The 16,711-nt window shown below is 44.0% G+C and overlaps 1 protein-coding gene across 1 annotated transcript in view; it reads left to right on the plus strand.

Moving 5' to 3' along the window:
* Positions 1-16,711, plus strand: part of LOC142735767 (uncharacterized) — a 62,741-nt gene that overhangs the window by 25,395 nt on the left and 20,635 nt on the right. The window contains exon 8 of the mRNA XM_075849608.1: positions 317-392. Within this exon, the coding sequence (XP_075705723.1) occupies positions 317-392 (76 nt within the window). The remainder of the gene's footprint in view (positions 1-316; positions 393-16,711) is intronic.

Genomic DNA, 16,711 nt, shown 5'->3' on the forward strand with positions numbered 1-16,711 from the left:
CCGGGAATTATGGAACATGTCCGTTCTTTCGCCCGAAAATGCGGCTGTCAGTCAGCGGCCGGCCGTGCCCGCAATCGCGGGCCGTGATTGCGGGCACGGTCGTGTGCATGGGGCCTTAGACTCTTGGTCTAAAATATTCCATGTTTCCAAGAGGGATAACTGAGGGTTCACATTTCAAGAGACCATGACAGGACCCTAAAGTAGGTTTCTTGCTTTTTCAGTGTGTTTTAAATTATGTTTGCCACTGTAATGTTGACGATTGATACCACTCAGTGCACGTAATTTCAGTTCCTTTTCATTAATATACTGGTATGAGACAATTGCAGAGAAGAAACTTAGAAGCGTCTAAGGATCATACTGTCCTTCTTATAGAAGAGGAAATTATTCTTGAGGTCAGTATTCCTTAATGTGTCTATGTCTGATCTCATCTATTGCTCTTTCTCTCCACAAGTAGCACAAAGTACAATTTGAACCTGATATAAACTGATAAAACTATACTTATATACTTACTACTTACTATGATAAGATTCCTGAACTAATACAGAATAAACATTCCATGTGTTTTTTTTCCCAATAATCTCACATTCCCTATGTCTGGGATTGGCAGAAAGTTAAGAATTTATATCAAGTAAAATGTTGTGTCCTACTGGAGCTTGGTAACTTAATTTGCATTCAGGAATGTTTGAAGTTATGTAATTTTAATTTATTTGGACTTAATATTTATATTATCATGAATGTAGCCCAATTTTATTGCAAGTTTTTTTTAAATTTTTTTCCTGATATGCTTATACAGGGTTAGGAGCTTCACTTGTCTATGGAGCTTTGATGCTCTATTGCCCCCTGCACATTAGTCAAAAAGTTGGTGGTTTGTGGCCACCTCTAGTATGTAGCCCTTTTATAAATCAATAGAAGCTGCATTCATTTTCTGCAAACTGCAAAAAATATCTATGAGGCCTTATTCACACGGACGTGTCCATTTTGCCCGCGAAAAAACGCTGTGTTTTGCGTGCGCAAAAGGTCCGTGTGGCATCAGCAAATGGTGTGTAGCTGTGTGATTTTCGCGCAGCCGGCATCATTATGACACTCTGTTTTTATGTTTACAAACAGCAAAGCACCTGGTGCTTTTCTGTTTTCATTCATTCTTTTTACTACTGTTGCGCGAATCACGCGCGGCACCCGGAAGTGTTTCAGTGTGCCGAGCGCGATTTGCACGCACCCATCGACTTCAATGGGTGCGTGCTGCGCGAAACACGGGCAAGTATAGGACATGTCGTGAGTTTTATGCAGCGCGCATACGCTGCGTGAAATTCACTGACAGTCTGAACGGCCCCATTCACTTACATAGGTCTGTGGGACGCACGTGAAAATCACGCGCGTAGCACGGACGTATAACACGTTCGTGTGAATAAGTCCTAAGAGGAAGAATTCATCTGCCTTCAAAAGTATGTGATAATTCCTAACTTTTTAAAAAACATCTACAGGGAAATTATAGCATGCTACACACACACACACACACACACACACACACACGCACACGCGCACACGCACACACGCACACACACACACACACACACACACACTCACTCACATAATACATAAATACATATGTGTGTGTGTATATATATATATATATATATATATATATATATATATATAAAAATACATAAGCCTTGATCTCAAATACTTTCTAACAGCTATTGTGGTCCCGTAGTGCCAGTCATTGTGTCCCCATTAGTACTGCTAGCTGTAGTATCTCCATGAATAGTGGAAGCCCCCTCAAAGAGTGCTAGTTAGGGTATGTGCACACGTAGTGTCTTCAGGCGTATTTCGGGGCGTTTACACCTCGACAAACGCCTGCAAAAACGGAAGCAGAACATCTACAAACATCTGCCTATTGATTTCAATGGGAAATACGGCGTTCTGTTCCGACGGGGCGTTTTTTTAATGTCTCGTTTTAAAAAAACGGAACGTAAAAAGACGCCCGCGAAAAAGAAGTGCATGTCAGTTCTTGGGACGTCTTTGGAGCAGTTTTTTATTGACTCTATAGAAAATCAGCTCCAAAAACGTCCGTAAAAAACGCAGTGAAAATCGCGAGTGGCTTAAAAAACATCTGAAAATCAGGAGCTGTTTTCCCTTGAAAACAGCGAAGTATTTTCAGATGTTTTTTATTTTGCGTGTGCACATACTCTTAGTGCTTCCATAAATACAGTTGGCCAGAGTTCTCCAATGAATTGTGGCAAGATTTAAAGTGGTTGTATGAGAAAAACAACAAACACGGTTGACTTCTTACAGTTACAGCGCCACTGTTGTCCATGAACTGCGTCTAGTATTGCAGCTCAGCACCACTTAGATCAATAGTTCGAAAATAAAAATCCGCATACAGTATATATAAATGTGCTCAGTGTCCTCTTCCTCTATCACATGCTGCATGCAGATCAGGCAGCATAAACCTGTTGATAGGTCTGCCAAAATTCTGTGCTAGTTTATTTTACACTATACCTTTATAGAAGGTTAGAGCTTCATTCTTCTGATACAGAGCTCCAAGTCTCCTGCATAGATAAAAAAATGCAAAAATTCTGACTTACCTGCAAACGCTGAAGCTGCTGCAGAATCAACTGTAGCCTCTGGTGCCGATGTGGCCGTCACGATGCAGGACCTGTGAGTGACGTCACAGATCTGCACTGTCAGAAGCTGGGCGTTCTGAAGAGAAGAGGATGTTACTTCTCTTCAGAGCGCCCAGCTAGTAAAAGTATTAAAAACGCCCCGATGTACGCACCTAATACACGCCCACTTGGACTTTTACTTTTAAACACACCCACTTGGACTTTTGCAAGCCTCATTTGCATAATTACAAAAATGGTCATAACTTGGCCAAAAATGCTCGTTTTTAAAAAATAAAAACGTTACTGTAATCTACATTGCAGCGCCTATCTGCTGCAATAGCAGATAGGGGTTGCAAAATCTGGTGACAGAGCCTCTTTAAGTGGGGTAGTAATGATCTGTCTACATAGTGTTTTTTCTCTACCTTCTGTGTATGTGTCAGGAATGTTCTCATCATATGCGCCAAATGCATCTTTAGGCAGAGGCGTAGCTAGGTTCTCCAGCATCCGGGGCAAAGATTCAGTTTGGTGCCCCCCCCCAACCTCTTTCCCGACATCTCATTCTCCCTCGCCATGTTTGTTTTCTCCACCAATCAATGAGGTGTCATTTTTTTTTCCATTTTTTTTTTTTATGTAACTAGCATAAAGCCATTTGTACATTTTACAAGCAATATAATTCTATATACAGCACCAGAACAAAGCTCAGTTAATATATACAGCACCAGAACAAAGCTCGTTACATATATACAGCACCAGAACAAAGCTCATTACATATATATACGGCACCAGAACAAAGCTCAATACATATATACAGCACTGGAACAAAGCTCAGTGCATATATACAGCACCAGAACAAAGCCCAGTACATAAATACCACACCAGCACAAATACAGCTCAATTTAGTGCTAACCCCTGCCGTATAGTTTTGCACTAAACTGTATACAGCTCCCAACATGGCCCAAACAATTGTACGGATATGCTGGGAGATACTGTTTCACAAAAAAAAAATATCATACCCCACATCATCTTGGTGCAGATCATACAGTGACTTTAGTGCTGATTAGAAGCAGAATAAACATTTACATTAAGTGATTCACAGGTGATGTCAGATTCTAGTTGTTCTTTTTCTCTATTCTCCATCCGGTCCAGACCTCTTTGACGACTTCTCCCGGCCACAGCCCATTTCTGCAGTTTGCAATTCAGATGTCTTCAGCTTCTCACTTTTCAAACATTTCTGCACCTATAAACAAAGATAAAGTTATCATGGTGCCAGACACTGCACCTCTAATTATAATAGCACTATACACTGTGTCCCACACACACACACACACACACACACACACACACACACACACACACCGTGCCCCCTGTAGATAGTGCCCCCATAGAACGCCCTGTATATAGTGCCCCACATATAGCTCCCCTGATATAGTGCCCCACTTATAGCCCCCCTGTAGATAGTGTCTTACATATATCTCCCCTATAAATAGTGCTCCACATATATATATCCCCTGTATATAGTGACTCACATATAGGTCCCCTTATAGTGCTCCATATATAACCCACCCCTGTAAATAGCTCCCCCTGTGGATATATCCCACCCCTGTATATAGTGTCCAACATATAGCTCACCCCTGTAGATAGTGCCCTGCATATATCTCCCCCTATAAATATTGCTCCACATATAGCCCACCCCTGTATATAGTGCCTCACATATAGCACCCTTATAGTGCTCCACATATAGCCCACCCCTGTATATAGTGCCTCACATATAGCTCCCCCTATAATGCTCCACATATAGCCCAACCCTGTATACAGCCCCCCTGTAGCTAGAGCCTCACATATAGCTCCCCCTATAGTGCTTCACATATAGCCCACCCATGTATGTAGCCCCCTTTGTAGATAGAGCCAACCCCTGTAGATAGAGCCCCCCCTGTACATAATGTCACTCACATTTTTATTAGGATAAAAAAACAAAAAATACACATACATACTCACCTTAATCCCGTTTCCGCGCCGTCCGGTGGCAATGCAGACCTGCTCTCTTCTGAGCAGGTCTGCTGGGGTTGAACGACGCAAGAGGCGCAATGAGGTCATTAAAATGCGCTGATTGACAGGGCAAGTCATTCTGCCCTGCCAATTAGCACCTTTCAACTTAGCAAGCAGCGCAAAGACGTAATCGCACCACTTGAGTCGGTGAAAGGTGCTGAATGGCCAGGCAGGGAAAGTACCCGGCCATTCATCGCCTATAGTGCAGGACGGGGTGGCGGCGGCTGGTTTCAGCAGCGCCGCTGCCCCCTCAGAGATGCAGCAGGCCGCCGTCATGGATGGTGCGGCTCTGGCGCCCCCTCACCCTCCCACTTAGTTGCACGCGGGGCACATGTCCCGCCTGCCTCCCCTAGCTACGCCCCTGCCTCAGGGTCCCATTTAAACGAAACTATGCTAAAAGGGTTTCCTTTTGTCATACATTTGGGAGGTATGTTATACAGTTGCATACACGGGAGATTTCTTTGCAATATGTGCCAAACATTAAGTCCAAATGCAATATGTGTAATGCCCACTGGCGCTTACCGCCGGCATCCCCTCTTAACGGCAGTCACGACCGCAGGACTGTGCATCCACGCCGGCAACTCCCTTCCCAGGGATGCCAGCACACTCCGTTCTCTGCCTCCTCTCCTGGACTATGCCCATAAGGTAAGTGCGCTCGTGCCAGTTCCTGAGGGGCCAGCGCGCACAAGTAAAAATGTCCCCAGCCTATCCCTGCACACCCTCTTATATATAAGTGAACCCGCCCCTTTCCCCAGTGCCTGAGCAAAGTTGAACAAACTCTGCGAAGGTCCCATGTCCTGTATCCTCAGTCCTTTACCTGTTGGTATCCTGTATCCTGAGTCTGTTACCTATTAGTATCCTGTATCCTGAGTCTGTTACCTGACGGTATGCTGTGCCCTCTGGGTGCTTCCTGCAGTCCGGCACCGGCGTACTTCCAACAATCTGGCACCAGCGTGCTTCCAACAATCTGGCACCAGCGTGCTTCCAACAATCTGGCACCAGCGAGCTTCCAGTAGTCCGGCACCAGCCTATTTCCAGTAATCCGGCAACAGCCTGCTTCCAATAAATCATCTCCTGTCTACTACCACCAAGGTACCATCTGTCTGTCTCTGCCTAGCTCCTGTTTGGCCAGCAACTACACGGTCGGGACCACCTCAAGAGGTAGCGACCTGGCTGTCTCCCCATAGCGAAGATAAGATCCCTGTAGAGGGGATAAAGAGTAAAGAATGGGGAGGCTGCTTAGACAATGCCCTAGAGGTAGCCCTACACCAATCCGGCGGAGTAGCCCAGTGGGCCCATACATCCGCTGGTCATTACAATATGAACATAGCCTTAGACTAAAACATATGTTGCCTGTTGTATTTCATCCTGGTCCCATTCATTTGAATTGAACTGAGCTTCAATACCACATATAATCCATTGACTTGAGTGGCAAAGTTTCTGGAAGAAAGCTGCCATGTTTTTCTAATCCCTTACATTTAAAAAAAAAAAAGTACATTCCACTTAATAAGATTGCTGTGTGTGTATATATATATATATATATATATATATATATATATATGTTTATATAAGAAGAATTGAAAATAATATACCATTAAATAGGAAAGCTGTAGAATATGTAAGACAGTCCCTACAGATAGCTCTGATGGCTGTGAAATTATACATGGTTTTGATGGCAGATACTTCCAAATACAAATAGCTTGGCTGTAGACATATCATTCCACACATAACAAGCTGTGGGAACCAGCACCAAATACATTTCATAAATCTCAGAATTGGATTATTTCCTAGAAAGAATTGTGTTATAAAAGATGTAACTCAACAGTTTGTGCTAAGACAGATAGGACGTAAAGTCAGAAGGGCATGTTATATAGAATGTATGCGCTACATAACATATGGTATGGTCATGTTCAATTCAGCTCTGGTTTCATTATCGTGAACATGTATCCTATTTTAATGAATCAACAATTATCATCTAATTACATTACATTAAATAAGACCCCATGTAGCACTCAGTGTAAAACAAATTCTATGTATCTGCTCCACTGCAATTGTAGGGGACAATTTAGTGTGTCTGAAGGTGGAGATGAGTCACTACTCCAAGAATGTCTCAGGAGTGCGACCCTCTGCACCCTCAAGGAGGTCCACATATCTCATATTACAGCATTGTTGTTCATCCTTGACAGATGTTTGTATTTCAGATTGCGGATCCTGCTTTAGCCATAGGGGGTGCAAAGATAGCAGCCGCACCCGAGTACTGGTGTCCAAGGGCACACATGGTGGGGGGCCCTGATACAATTTTTGCATTGAGGCCCAGAAGCTTAAACCTTCGCTTTTGCCTATTGTAAGAGGCAAAGGTGTACTCCACGACACCCAGTCTGGTTTCAGTTAATGATTTTGGACTTCTTATCTCATCTTTTCTTTTGGTCAGGTACATGCAGCTCTGGGTAATGGAAACTAACAGTTTGTGTATGCAAGTTTTATAGGAATGCCTCAAGGGCTTCTATTTAGAGTTGGAGGGTTGTGATTTAGACTTGCTGATTTTTTTTTTTACATTTTTCTTTGGCTTTAGCAGTTTTACTGTTTTTTTTTTCATTCTGGGGTTCTATATTGAAGAAGGGGAGGCACAGTGGAACTATGTAGAAGTGGGTAGGTAAAGAATTTTATCACTCAGCTATTCTCATTCGAGGCGGGTGAGGGCCAACAGCTTTGTGTACAAGTCACACACATTTATTCGTGCACTAGACATGGCCAAATGAAGTGGTCAACAGCTTTGGGGATGGAACCAGTAGTAGTGAAACAGCGAATTACCCCTTGTTGGGGGAGGGGGCACAATGGTGACTGGTCATTTGCCTAAACCACAGTATTAGATGCCTAGAAAATTATGTATAGTATATCCCAGTGTGATTTCTTGGCAGGCAGTCCAATAAGATACAACAGTGAGGCTAATCGAAGAGGTTGCACTTAAAGCACAGGCAGAGAGTCACATCAGGAAAATTAGTCCCAATATGGAGGAGGCGGTCAAGCAGATGGACAAGACTCACCCAAGGTTGGCAGGCAGGGAACGAGAGTGCTGTCAGATGTGGTGCGGACATTTTAGCCTAAAACTGTACTTTGTTTTATTGGCCGAACTGTTCTTTATTGGCAGCTTTAAAGAGGCTCTGTCACCAGATTTTGCAACCCCTATCTGCTATTGCAGCAGATAGGCGCTGCAATGTAGATTACAGTAACGTTTTTATTTTTTAAAAACGAGCATTTTTGGCCAAGTTATGACCATTTTTGTATTTATGCAAATGAGGCTTGCAAAAGTCCAAGCGGGTGTGTTTAAAGTAAAAGTCCAACTGGGCGTGTATTATGTGCGTACATCGGGGCGTTTTTACTACTTTTACTAGCTAGGCGTTCTGACGAGAAGTATCATCCACTTCTCTTCAGAACGCCCAGCTTCTGGCAGTGCAGACACACAGCGTGTTCTCGAGAGATCACGCTGTGACGTCACTCACTTCCTGCCCCAGGTCCTGCATCGTGTCGGACGAGCGAGGACACATCGGCACCAGAGGCTACAGTTGATTCTGCAGCAGCATCGGCGTTTGCAGGTAAGTCGATGTAGCTACTTACCTGCAAACGCTGATGCTGCTGCAGAATCAACTGTAGACTCTGGTGCCGATGTGGCCGACACGATGCAGGACCTGGGGCAGGAAGTGAGTGACGTCACAGCGTGATCTCTCGAGAACACGCTGTGTGTCTGCACTGCCAGAAGCTGGGCGTTCTGAAGAGAAGTGGATGATACTTCTCGTCAGAATGCCCAGCTAGTAAAAGTAGTAAAAACGCCCCGATGTAACGAACACAATACACGCCCAGTTGGACTTTTACTTTAAACACGCCCACTTGGACTTTTGCAAGCCTCATTTGCATAAATACAAAAATGGTCATAACTTGGCCAAAAATGCTCGTTTTTTAAAAATAAAAACGTTACTGTAATCTACATTGCAGCGCCGATCTGCTGCAATAGCAGATAGGGGTTGCAAAATCTGGTGACAGAGCCTCTTTAATAAATCGTTCTGCAATTAGAAATGTGGTACTCTTAGCAGTCTATTATCTAAACCTTGATCCCCTTCAGAACTTTCTTGAGATGAATTAGGAGATGAAATAGTGATCACATAATACTTAAGAAATGAACTGGATTGGGGCAGTATTGTGTTTTGGAAGGTGGCCATGAGATTTGCAGCACCTCTAGGTTTCTTCAGAATGATCAATGGAGCGTTAAGCCACCAGCTCTGAGTCTACTTTGCCGCATGAAAGTTTTGAATAGCTCCTCAGAGAAGAGACCACATAAATCTGTAGCCGTAAGCTAAATATACTTAAAAAGCTTTCTGATCTAAGCTTTCCTGTGAAACATTGAATCCTGTAATACCTTTGTTTAGACAGGAAATACACGCCTGAGTTTTATGAGCCTGCGTGGGGAGCCTGTGTCAGGTCCTATTTACTTTATGCAAGATAAGAGCAGAGCAATTCTATTTTATTATATGCATGAGATTAAACAACAATTTTTCTGGTTAATAATGGATTATGGATCAGGATAATATAACTACACAGTAAATGTAAATCACCATAGCATGCATTCAAATAGCCACATGTAACTTGTATAAAGTGCAGCTTCACCTTTTGTAAACTTACTGTGATATATTCGGGAACAGTAAAACTGTTATTAGGCCCCATTCACACGACCGTATTTTTCATCAGTAATTAATGACCCATTCATTTCTATGGGCTACAGACACCTTTCTGTATTTTTACGGATGGGTGTCTGCCGTAGAAAATATAGAACATGTCCTTTTTTGTCCGTAATTACGGCATGGACTCCCCATAGTCGTCTACAGGCGCTTCCGTAATGACAGACGGCTTCGGCGGTGCACACGTAGCCGTCCGAAATTACGGAAGCATTGCTAGGTGACGCCAGGTTTTCAGATGTTGCATATCATTCGTGTATTTTTTCTTCTTTTTGTGGATCCGTAAATACAGATGCATTTCGGATGCACTACGGACCGTATTTACGGACACCGTTCCGTATATGTGGAAGATTTACGGAGGACTATAAATGACTATGGATCCGTATTTCCGAACAGTATTTACGGATGGATGAAATCCACAGTCGTGTGCATGGCGCCTTACATAGTCTTACTATTGCAATTTCTCCCTTTGGTGCAAGGGCGTTCCAATAATACACTTAAAGGACTACCGGAACTTCAAAATCCTTCACAGTTGCCCTGCAAATCCCTCAGCAGACACAAGCTGCTTCACAAAACCCCTGCTGTCGTGATGGGTCAAAACGTTGCACTTTTTGCTATGGATATTTGATTTAAAAATATCATAGGATCATATTGGAGTTGCGTGCTGTCGTCTACAAACTATTGGAAGGATTGAGTGAATCGGAGGGGGTTTATCTGATATAGGAAGGCGTGATACCATTCCATAACTGGGCATTGTGCTGCAAATTTTTTTGACAAGCTGTTTTATGACAGCCTGTAATATGGAGTCCCAAAGAGCAACATGTAGTCTGATGATGGATTTGCAGGGCAATGGCAAGGATTTTGTATTCCTATTTGCCTTCTAGTTACAGGAAGATGGAGGAGATATAAAGGTTGGTAAAATTACTGTAAAGTTTTATATGGCAAAGGGTCATTATTATTATTATTATTATTATTATTATTATTATTATTATTATTATTATTATTATTATTATACTATTTCTATAAGCAAAAGGAAGGAGGTTCATGTATTGGTAATGATACAGGAAACCTTCAGTAAAGAGCTTTCCTGACATGACTGTTTTAGTAAAAATGTGTATTTCCCATTAAAAAAATAATAGAAGAATAAATAAATAAAATAATAAAAAAATACTCTACATTGTGCCGTTCCTCTGTTTGTTACCACTCCCCTTTCAGTGGGGAATGTCCTTATACACTCTGACACTGTCCAGTCAGTGAGACTGAATAGGGGCACATCCTATTGACAAACGGTAACGTCCAGTTGTCAATTTGTTCATACAGTTCCAGGAGGGATAACAGAAAACTGGCACAATGCATAGTTCTAAGAAAAGGTGCTCTGCATTTGATATTTGAAAGGGAATACAAGTTTTTACTAAAAAAAACAAACCATCAGGGACGCCTTAAATGTTGATTATTTTTTTAAATTGATCATTGATTGACGAAACATGTAAAAATGTCATTACATTTGCACAAATTTAATGTTCTTTTCCTAGCTGTTCTATAAATTGCCTTGAGACAGGAACACCTTAAACATGGGTATTGACATGATGCCCTAAAGAGTTAAACGAATGGGTGCTGAGAGAGCTGAAGTTTGGGGATGCTGTACGTTGCCTTAGCTGGGCAGTGTAGGTGCAGGAGAGCCTTGTCTTTTAGCATCACTGACTGCATTTTGGCAACCTACTATTGACACCACAAAGTGTTAAGACTGTTAGTAGATCTATGGCTATATTCTGGATGGTAATTCGGGAGAACACTGGATTTACATGGCTACCTTGGCAGTCAATGTTTCACTGCAATTGGAGTTTTACGCTGTCTAAAGAGTTCCTAACTTTTTATGAGAATCAGTGTCCTGGTGAAGTAGTGAACTTGCACTCACACCATTTCTCATCGCTCTCCAGTTTACCCTGCTCTGTGCTCATGAGGCTTAATAGCAAGAAACAGATCTGTCCACAAATGGAAAACTCTGGATAGCAAACACTCTAGAGACTTGTTATGTTGTTCGACAGTGACCTACATAATGACCATGTAAATGCCATTTTGGAAGCTGTCTTCCAATTTTTGGAGAATAAATATTTGCATAATCCCTAGGAGCACGTTTTGCAGTCTCCTTCCCTTTCTGATTCTCCCTAAGAAAAATTCCAGTATGTCTGCTCTTATCTGTAAGGGTAAATTCGTTGAGAGTATCTGGCTCTGAATAGCACACTACTTTTATTAAATTGACCAAACTCGTGTCTGACTTATTTTGGCATTAGCCCAGTATTTAATGTCTACAGTTGTTAAAACAGCAATGAATAACATAAGGGTTACTAAGACTGAAAGCAGAGCACTGGTTCCCTGTGGTTAAATACTCTTTTTTGTGAACTAATAAATCATTTGGTTAAGCTATTTCTAATGTAACCTTGGGTTTATTATATTTCATTCATTTTTACAGAATTACAGAATAACATTATTGTTGACCTACCATCAAAGACGCTGTCTTACTCAGAGTCACATTGTGAATAGTCTAAAGCTGTTACTGCGGAAATCGCAATTTCATTATGCATCTGTGGTTTGATTTGCTGCCTGATATGTCAGAAGTAATAAGCCATGGTCAATTTAGACAAGGGCAAAGCAAAATAACATATTGTAGCTGCCAAAACGACGTAACAAAACATATGAAAAGATAAATTTGTCTTTTTGTTTTTTTTAAATATTTTAATGAGTTGCCATATTACAGTCCCTGTATTTGGACTTCTGTTTTATATTGTAATTGTTTTTTTTTTTTACTTTTGAAAGTCCCCTATTATACATACAGTAGTTACATAGTTGATAAGGATTAGAAAAAAACACAGGTCCATAAAGTCCAACCTATAATCCTACTGTGTTGATCCAGAGGAAGGCAAAACCCCCTATGAAACAGATGCCAATTGCCCCATATTAAGGTTAAAAATTCATTCTCGCCTTAAATTATGGCAGAATAAAATCCTGGATTATTGACCCACCTCCAGTAATCTAGTACATATAACTAGTGATATATTTTTCAGGAAAGGCATTCAGGCCCTTCTTGAACTTGTTCAAAAAATCAACCATCACAACAGAGTCCCATAGCCTCACTGCTCTTACAGTAAAGAATCCCCAGTCAATGATGATGGTGATACCTGTTTTCCTCCAGACATAGAGCATGACTCATACTTATGTACGATGCTAGGAGTCCCTGCCTCTCCGTGGAACTACTGCCCTGTACTGAAAACATGATTACAGTACGGGACAGTTGTCCGGCAGCGAGGCAGGGATTCCTAGCGTCGTACATAACTATGATGCTAGGAGCCCGGCTCCCTGAACTGAGTTCGGTCCGGAACTTGCGGCCGAAATACGTCCGTAAATTACGGACGTAATTAGTGTGTGTGCACATACCCTTACTGTTTTAGTTCTAAAAATATTATTAGAAAGATCTCTGTACTCTCCATTTATATATTTGTACATTGTAATTAGATCCCTCCTAAGTCATCTTTTTACTAAACTGAACAGCCACACGTTTGATAACCTTTCTTGGTACTACAATCAACTCATTCCCTTTTCCGCAGATGCCTCTGTAATATTATATTATCCTCCTCTGTGTTTACAGAGCTTAGTATTATCTGCAAATACTGAAATTATTCTCTGTAAGAAGAAGGCCCAATACTGTCCCCTGGGGAACCTAACTGGTAACGTGACCAAATCTGAGGATGTCCCATTAATACCTACCCTCTGTTTTCTAGCACTGAGCCAGTTGTTGACCCAATTACACATATTTTTTCTCAGTCCCAGCATTCTTCTTCTATGTGGTACAGTATTGTTAGGGATCTGCCAGGTACTACGTCTAGGTATACTACTGGGATTAATCAATCCACACCTGAGGCCAGACCTGTTAGACTGACACCGTCTCCCACCAACCAGGGTGGCAGGCTCAGGAGTGGGAGAGCCTATCGCGGCCTGGTCAGTCGGAGTTAGCTCCGCCCCCTGTCCTTTATTACCTGCCGTGTTCTCTTCCTCAGTGCTTGTAATTCTTCTGGATTCTTGGCCCCACTGCTGCTTGCTCCAGCCTGCTTCTGCCGTGCTTCTGCCTTGCTGCAGTTCCGCTTTACCTGCTTCACTTTGCCCCTGGCTTGCTTCCTGCTCCGTGCTCCCGTTTGTATACTCCACTTCATCCTGGTCCTGACTATTCGTTCACCGCTCCGTTTCCTCGCGGCGTTCCGTGGGCTACTGCCCCTTCCCTTGCGTGTTCCCTGTTTGTTCTCCCGTGCACTTAGACAGCGTAGGGACCGCCGCCCAGTTGTACCCCGTCGCCTAGGGCGGGTCGTTGCAAGTAGGCAGGGACAGGGCGGTGGGTAGATTAGGGCTCACTTTCCCTTCACCTCCTTCCTGCCATTACATAATTACAAGCCCATACCTAGTCTACCATTCTCCTACGCTGACGCTATCATGGACCCCCTTGAGACCCTGACCCAGCAGATGCAGGGCCTCTCCCTACAGGTCCAAGCCCTGGCCCAGAGGGTCAACCAGGGTGACGCTGCCTTAGTAGTACCCCTCACCTCACCTCTAGAACCCGAACTCAAGTTACCTGACCGGTTCTGAGGGGACCGTAAGACGTTTCTCTCCTTCCGGGAGAGTTGCAGACTGTATTTCCGCCTAAAACCCCACTCCTCAGGTTCCGAGAACCAGCGGGTGGGTATCATCATATCCCGACTCCAGGAAGGGCCCCAAGAGTGGGCCTTCTCCTTGGCTCCTGACGCCCCTGAACTTTCCTCTGTTGATCGTTTTTTCTCTGCCCTCGGACTCATTTACGACGAGACTGACAGGACTGCTTTAGCCGAGAGTCAGCTGGTGACCTTACGTCAGGATAGGAGACCGGTTGAGGAATACTGTTCTGATTTTAGAAAGTGGTGCGTAGCTTCTCGGTGGAACGATCCGGCCCTAAGGTGCCAGTTTAGGTTAGGATTATCTGACGCCCTGAAGGATCTGCTGGTTAGCTACCCCTCTTCTGACTCCCTTGACCAGGTTATGGCCCTAGCAGTACGGCTTGACCGACGTCTCAGGGAACGTCAGCTTGAACGTTTCAATGTGCTCCCCTCTGACTTTTCTGCGATCCCCCCCGAGGTCCCGGCCCCTCGCCCCTCCACGGAGGACTCGGAGGTACCTATGCAACTCGGGGCCTCCATGTCCCCTCGACAACGTAGGGAGTTTCGCAGAATGAATGGTCTCTGCTTCTACTGTGGGGACGACAAGCATCTACTGAACACCTGTCCCAGGCGCAAGAATAAAAAGCCGGAAAACTTCCGCGCCTAAGTGATCATCGGGGAGGTCACTTGGGCGCACAGGTATTTCCCGTTAATGTGAAACGCAATAAGATTTTGCTTCCCTTTCAGGTCTCGTTTGCTGGCCGGTCTGCCACGGGCAGTGCTTTCGTGGATTCTGGCTCATCTGCTAATATCATGTCTGTGGAATTTGCTATGTTTCTAAAGATGCCTTTTATTGATTTACCTTATCCTATCCCTGTAGTAGGTATCGACTCAACTCCCCTTGCTAATGGTTATTTTACTCAGCATACTCCTGTTTTTGAACTCCTGGTTGGCTCCATGCATTTGGAGCAGTGCTCTGTACTGGTGATGCAGGGATTATCGTCTGATCTGGTATTAGGTCTTCCCTGGTTGCAGTTGCATAATCCCACGTTTGATTGGAATACTGGGGAGCTTACCAAATGGGGTAATGAATGTCGTATGTCATGTCTTTCTGTTAACTCTATTTCTCCCCGGGAGGAGGTAAACACGCTTCCTGAGTTTGTTCAGGACTTCGCCGATGTGTTTTCTAAGGAGGCCTCCGAGGTGTTGCCCCCCCATAGAGATTACGATTGCGCCATCGATTTGGTGCCTGGTGCCAAGCTTCCTAAGGGTAGGATATTTAACCTTTCATGTCCTGAACGTGAAGCTATGAGGGTGTATATCCAAGAATGCCTGGCCAAGGGTTTCATTCACCCCTCGACTTCTCCTGTAGGTGCTGGCTTCTTCTTCGTGGGGAAGAAGGATGGTGGTCTTAGGCCGTGCATTGATTATCGTAACCTGAATAAGGTCACCGTAAGGAACCAGTACCCACTTCCTTTGATTCCGGATCTTTTTAATCAGGTTCAGGGAGCCCAATGGTTTTCTAAGTTCGATCTACGGGGGGCATATAACCTTATCTGCATCAAAGAGGGGGATGAGTGGAAAACGGCATTCAACACACCCGAGGGTCATTTCGAATACCTGGTCATGCCCTTTGGGTTGTGTAATGCCCCTGCTGTCTTCCAGAATTTTATTAATGAAATCCTGAGAGATTACCTGGGTAATTTTCTTGTTGTGTACCTTGATGACATACTGGTGTTTTCCAAGGACTGGTCCTCCCACGTGGAGCATGTCAGGAAGGTGCTCCAGGTCCTTCGGGAGAATAATCTGTTTGCTAAGACTGAAAAATGTGTCTTTGGGGTACAGGAGATACCATTTTTAGGGCAAATCCTCACTCCTCATGAATTCCGCATGGACCCTGCCAAGGTTCAGGCTGTGGCGGAATGGGTCCAACCTGCCTCCCTTAAGGCGTTACAGTGTTTTTTAGGGTTCGCCAACTATTACAGGAGATTTATTGCCAACTTCTCGGTCGTCGCTAAGCCTCTTACGGACCTTACTCGCAAGGGTGCTGATGTCCTCCATTGGCCCCCTGAGGCCGTCCAGGCCTTTGAGACCCTCAAGAAGTGCTTTATCTCGGCCCCCGTGCTGATTCAGCCCAACCAAGAGGAGCCATTTACTGTGGAGGTTGACGCATCCGAGGTGGGAGTGGGGGCCGTCTTGTCCCAGGGTACCAGCTCCCTCACCCATCTCCGCCCCTGTGCTTACTTCTCTAGGAAGTTTTCGCCCACGGAGAGTAACTATGATATTGGCAACCGCGAACTTCTAGCCATTAAATGGGCATTTGAAGAGTGGCGGCACTTCCTGGAGGGGGCCAGACACCAGGTAACGGTCCTTACGGATCACAAGAATCTGGTTTTCCTAGAATCGGCCCGGAGGCTTAATCCTAGACAAGCTCGGTGGGCACTATTCTTTACCAGATTTAATTTCTTGGTTACCTATAGGGCTGGGTCCAAGAATATTAAGGCTGATGCTCTGTCACGTAGTTTCATGGCCAATCCTCCTTCCGAGAAGGATCCTGCTTGTATTTTACCCCCTGGTATAATCGTTTCTGCCACGGATTCTGACTTAGCTTCTGATATTGCGGCTGATCAGGGTTCAGCTCCCGGGAACGTCCCTGGGG

Source organism: Rhinoderma darwinii, chromosome 1 (assembly GCF_050947455.1).
Source record: "Rhinoderma darwinii isolate aRhiDar2 chromosome 1, aRhiDar2.hap1, whole genome shotgun sequence".
In the NCBI taxonomy this organism is placed as follows: Eukaryota; Metazoa; Chordata; class Amphibia; order Anura; family Rhinodermatidae; genus Rhinoderma; species Rhinoderma darwinii.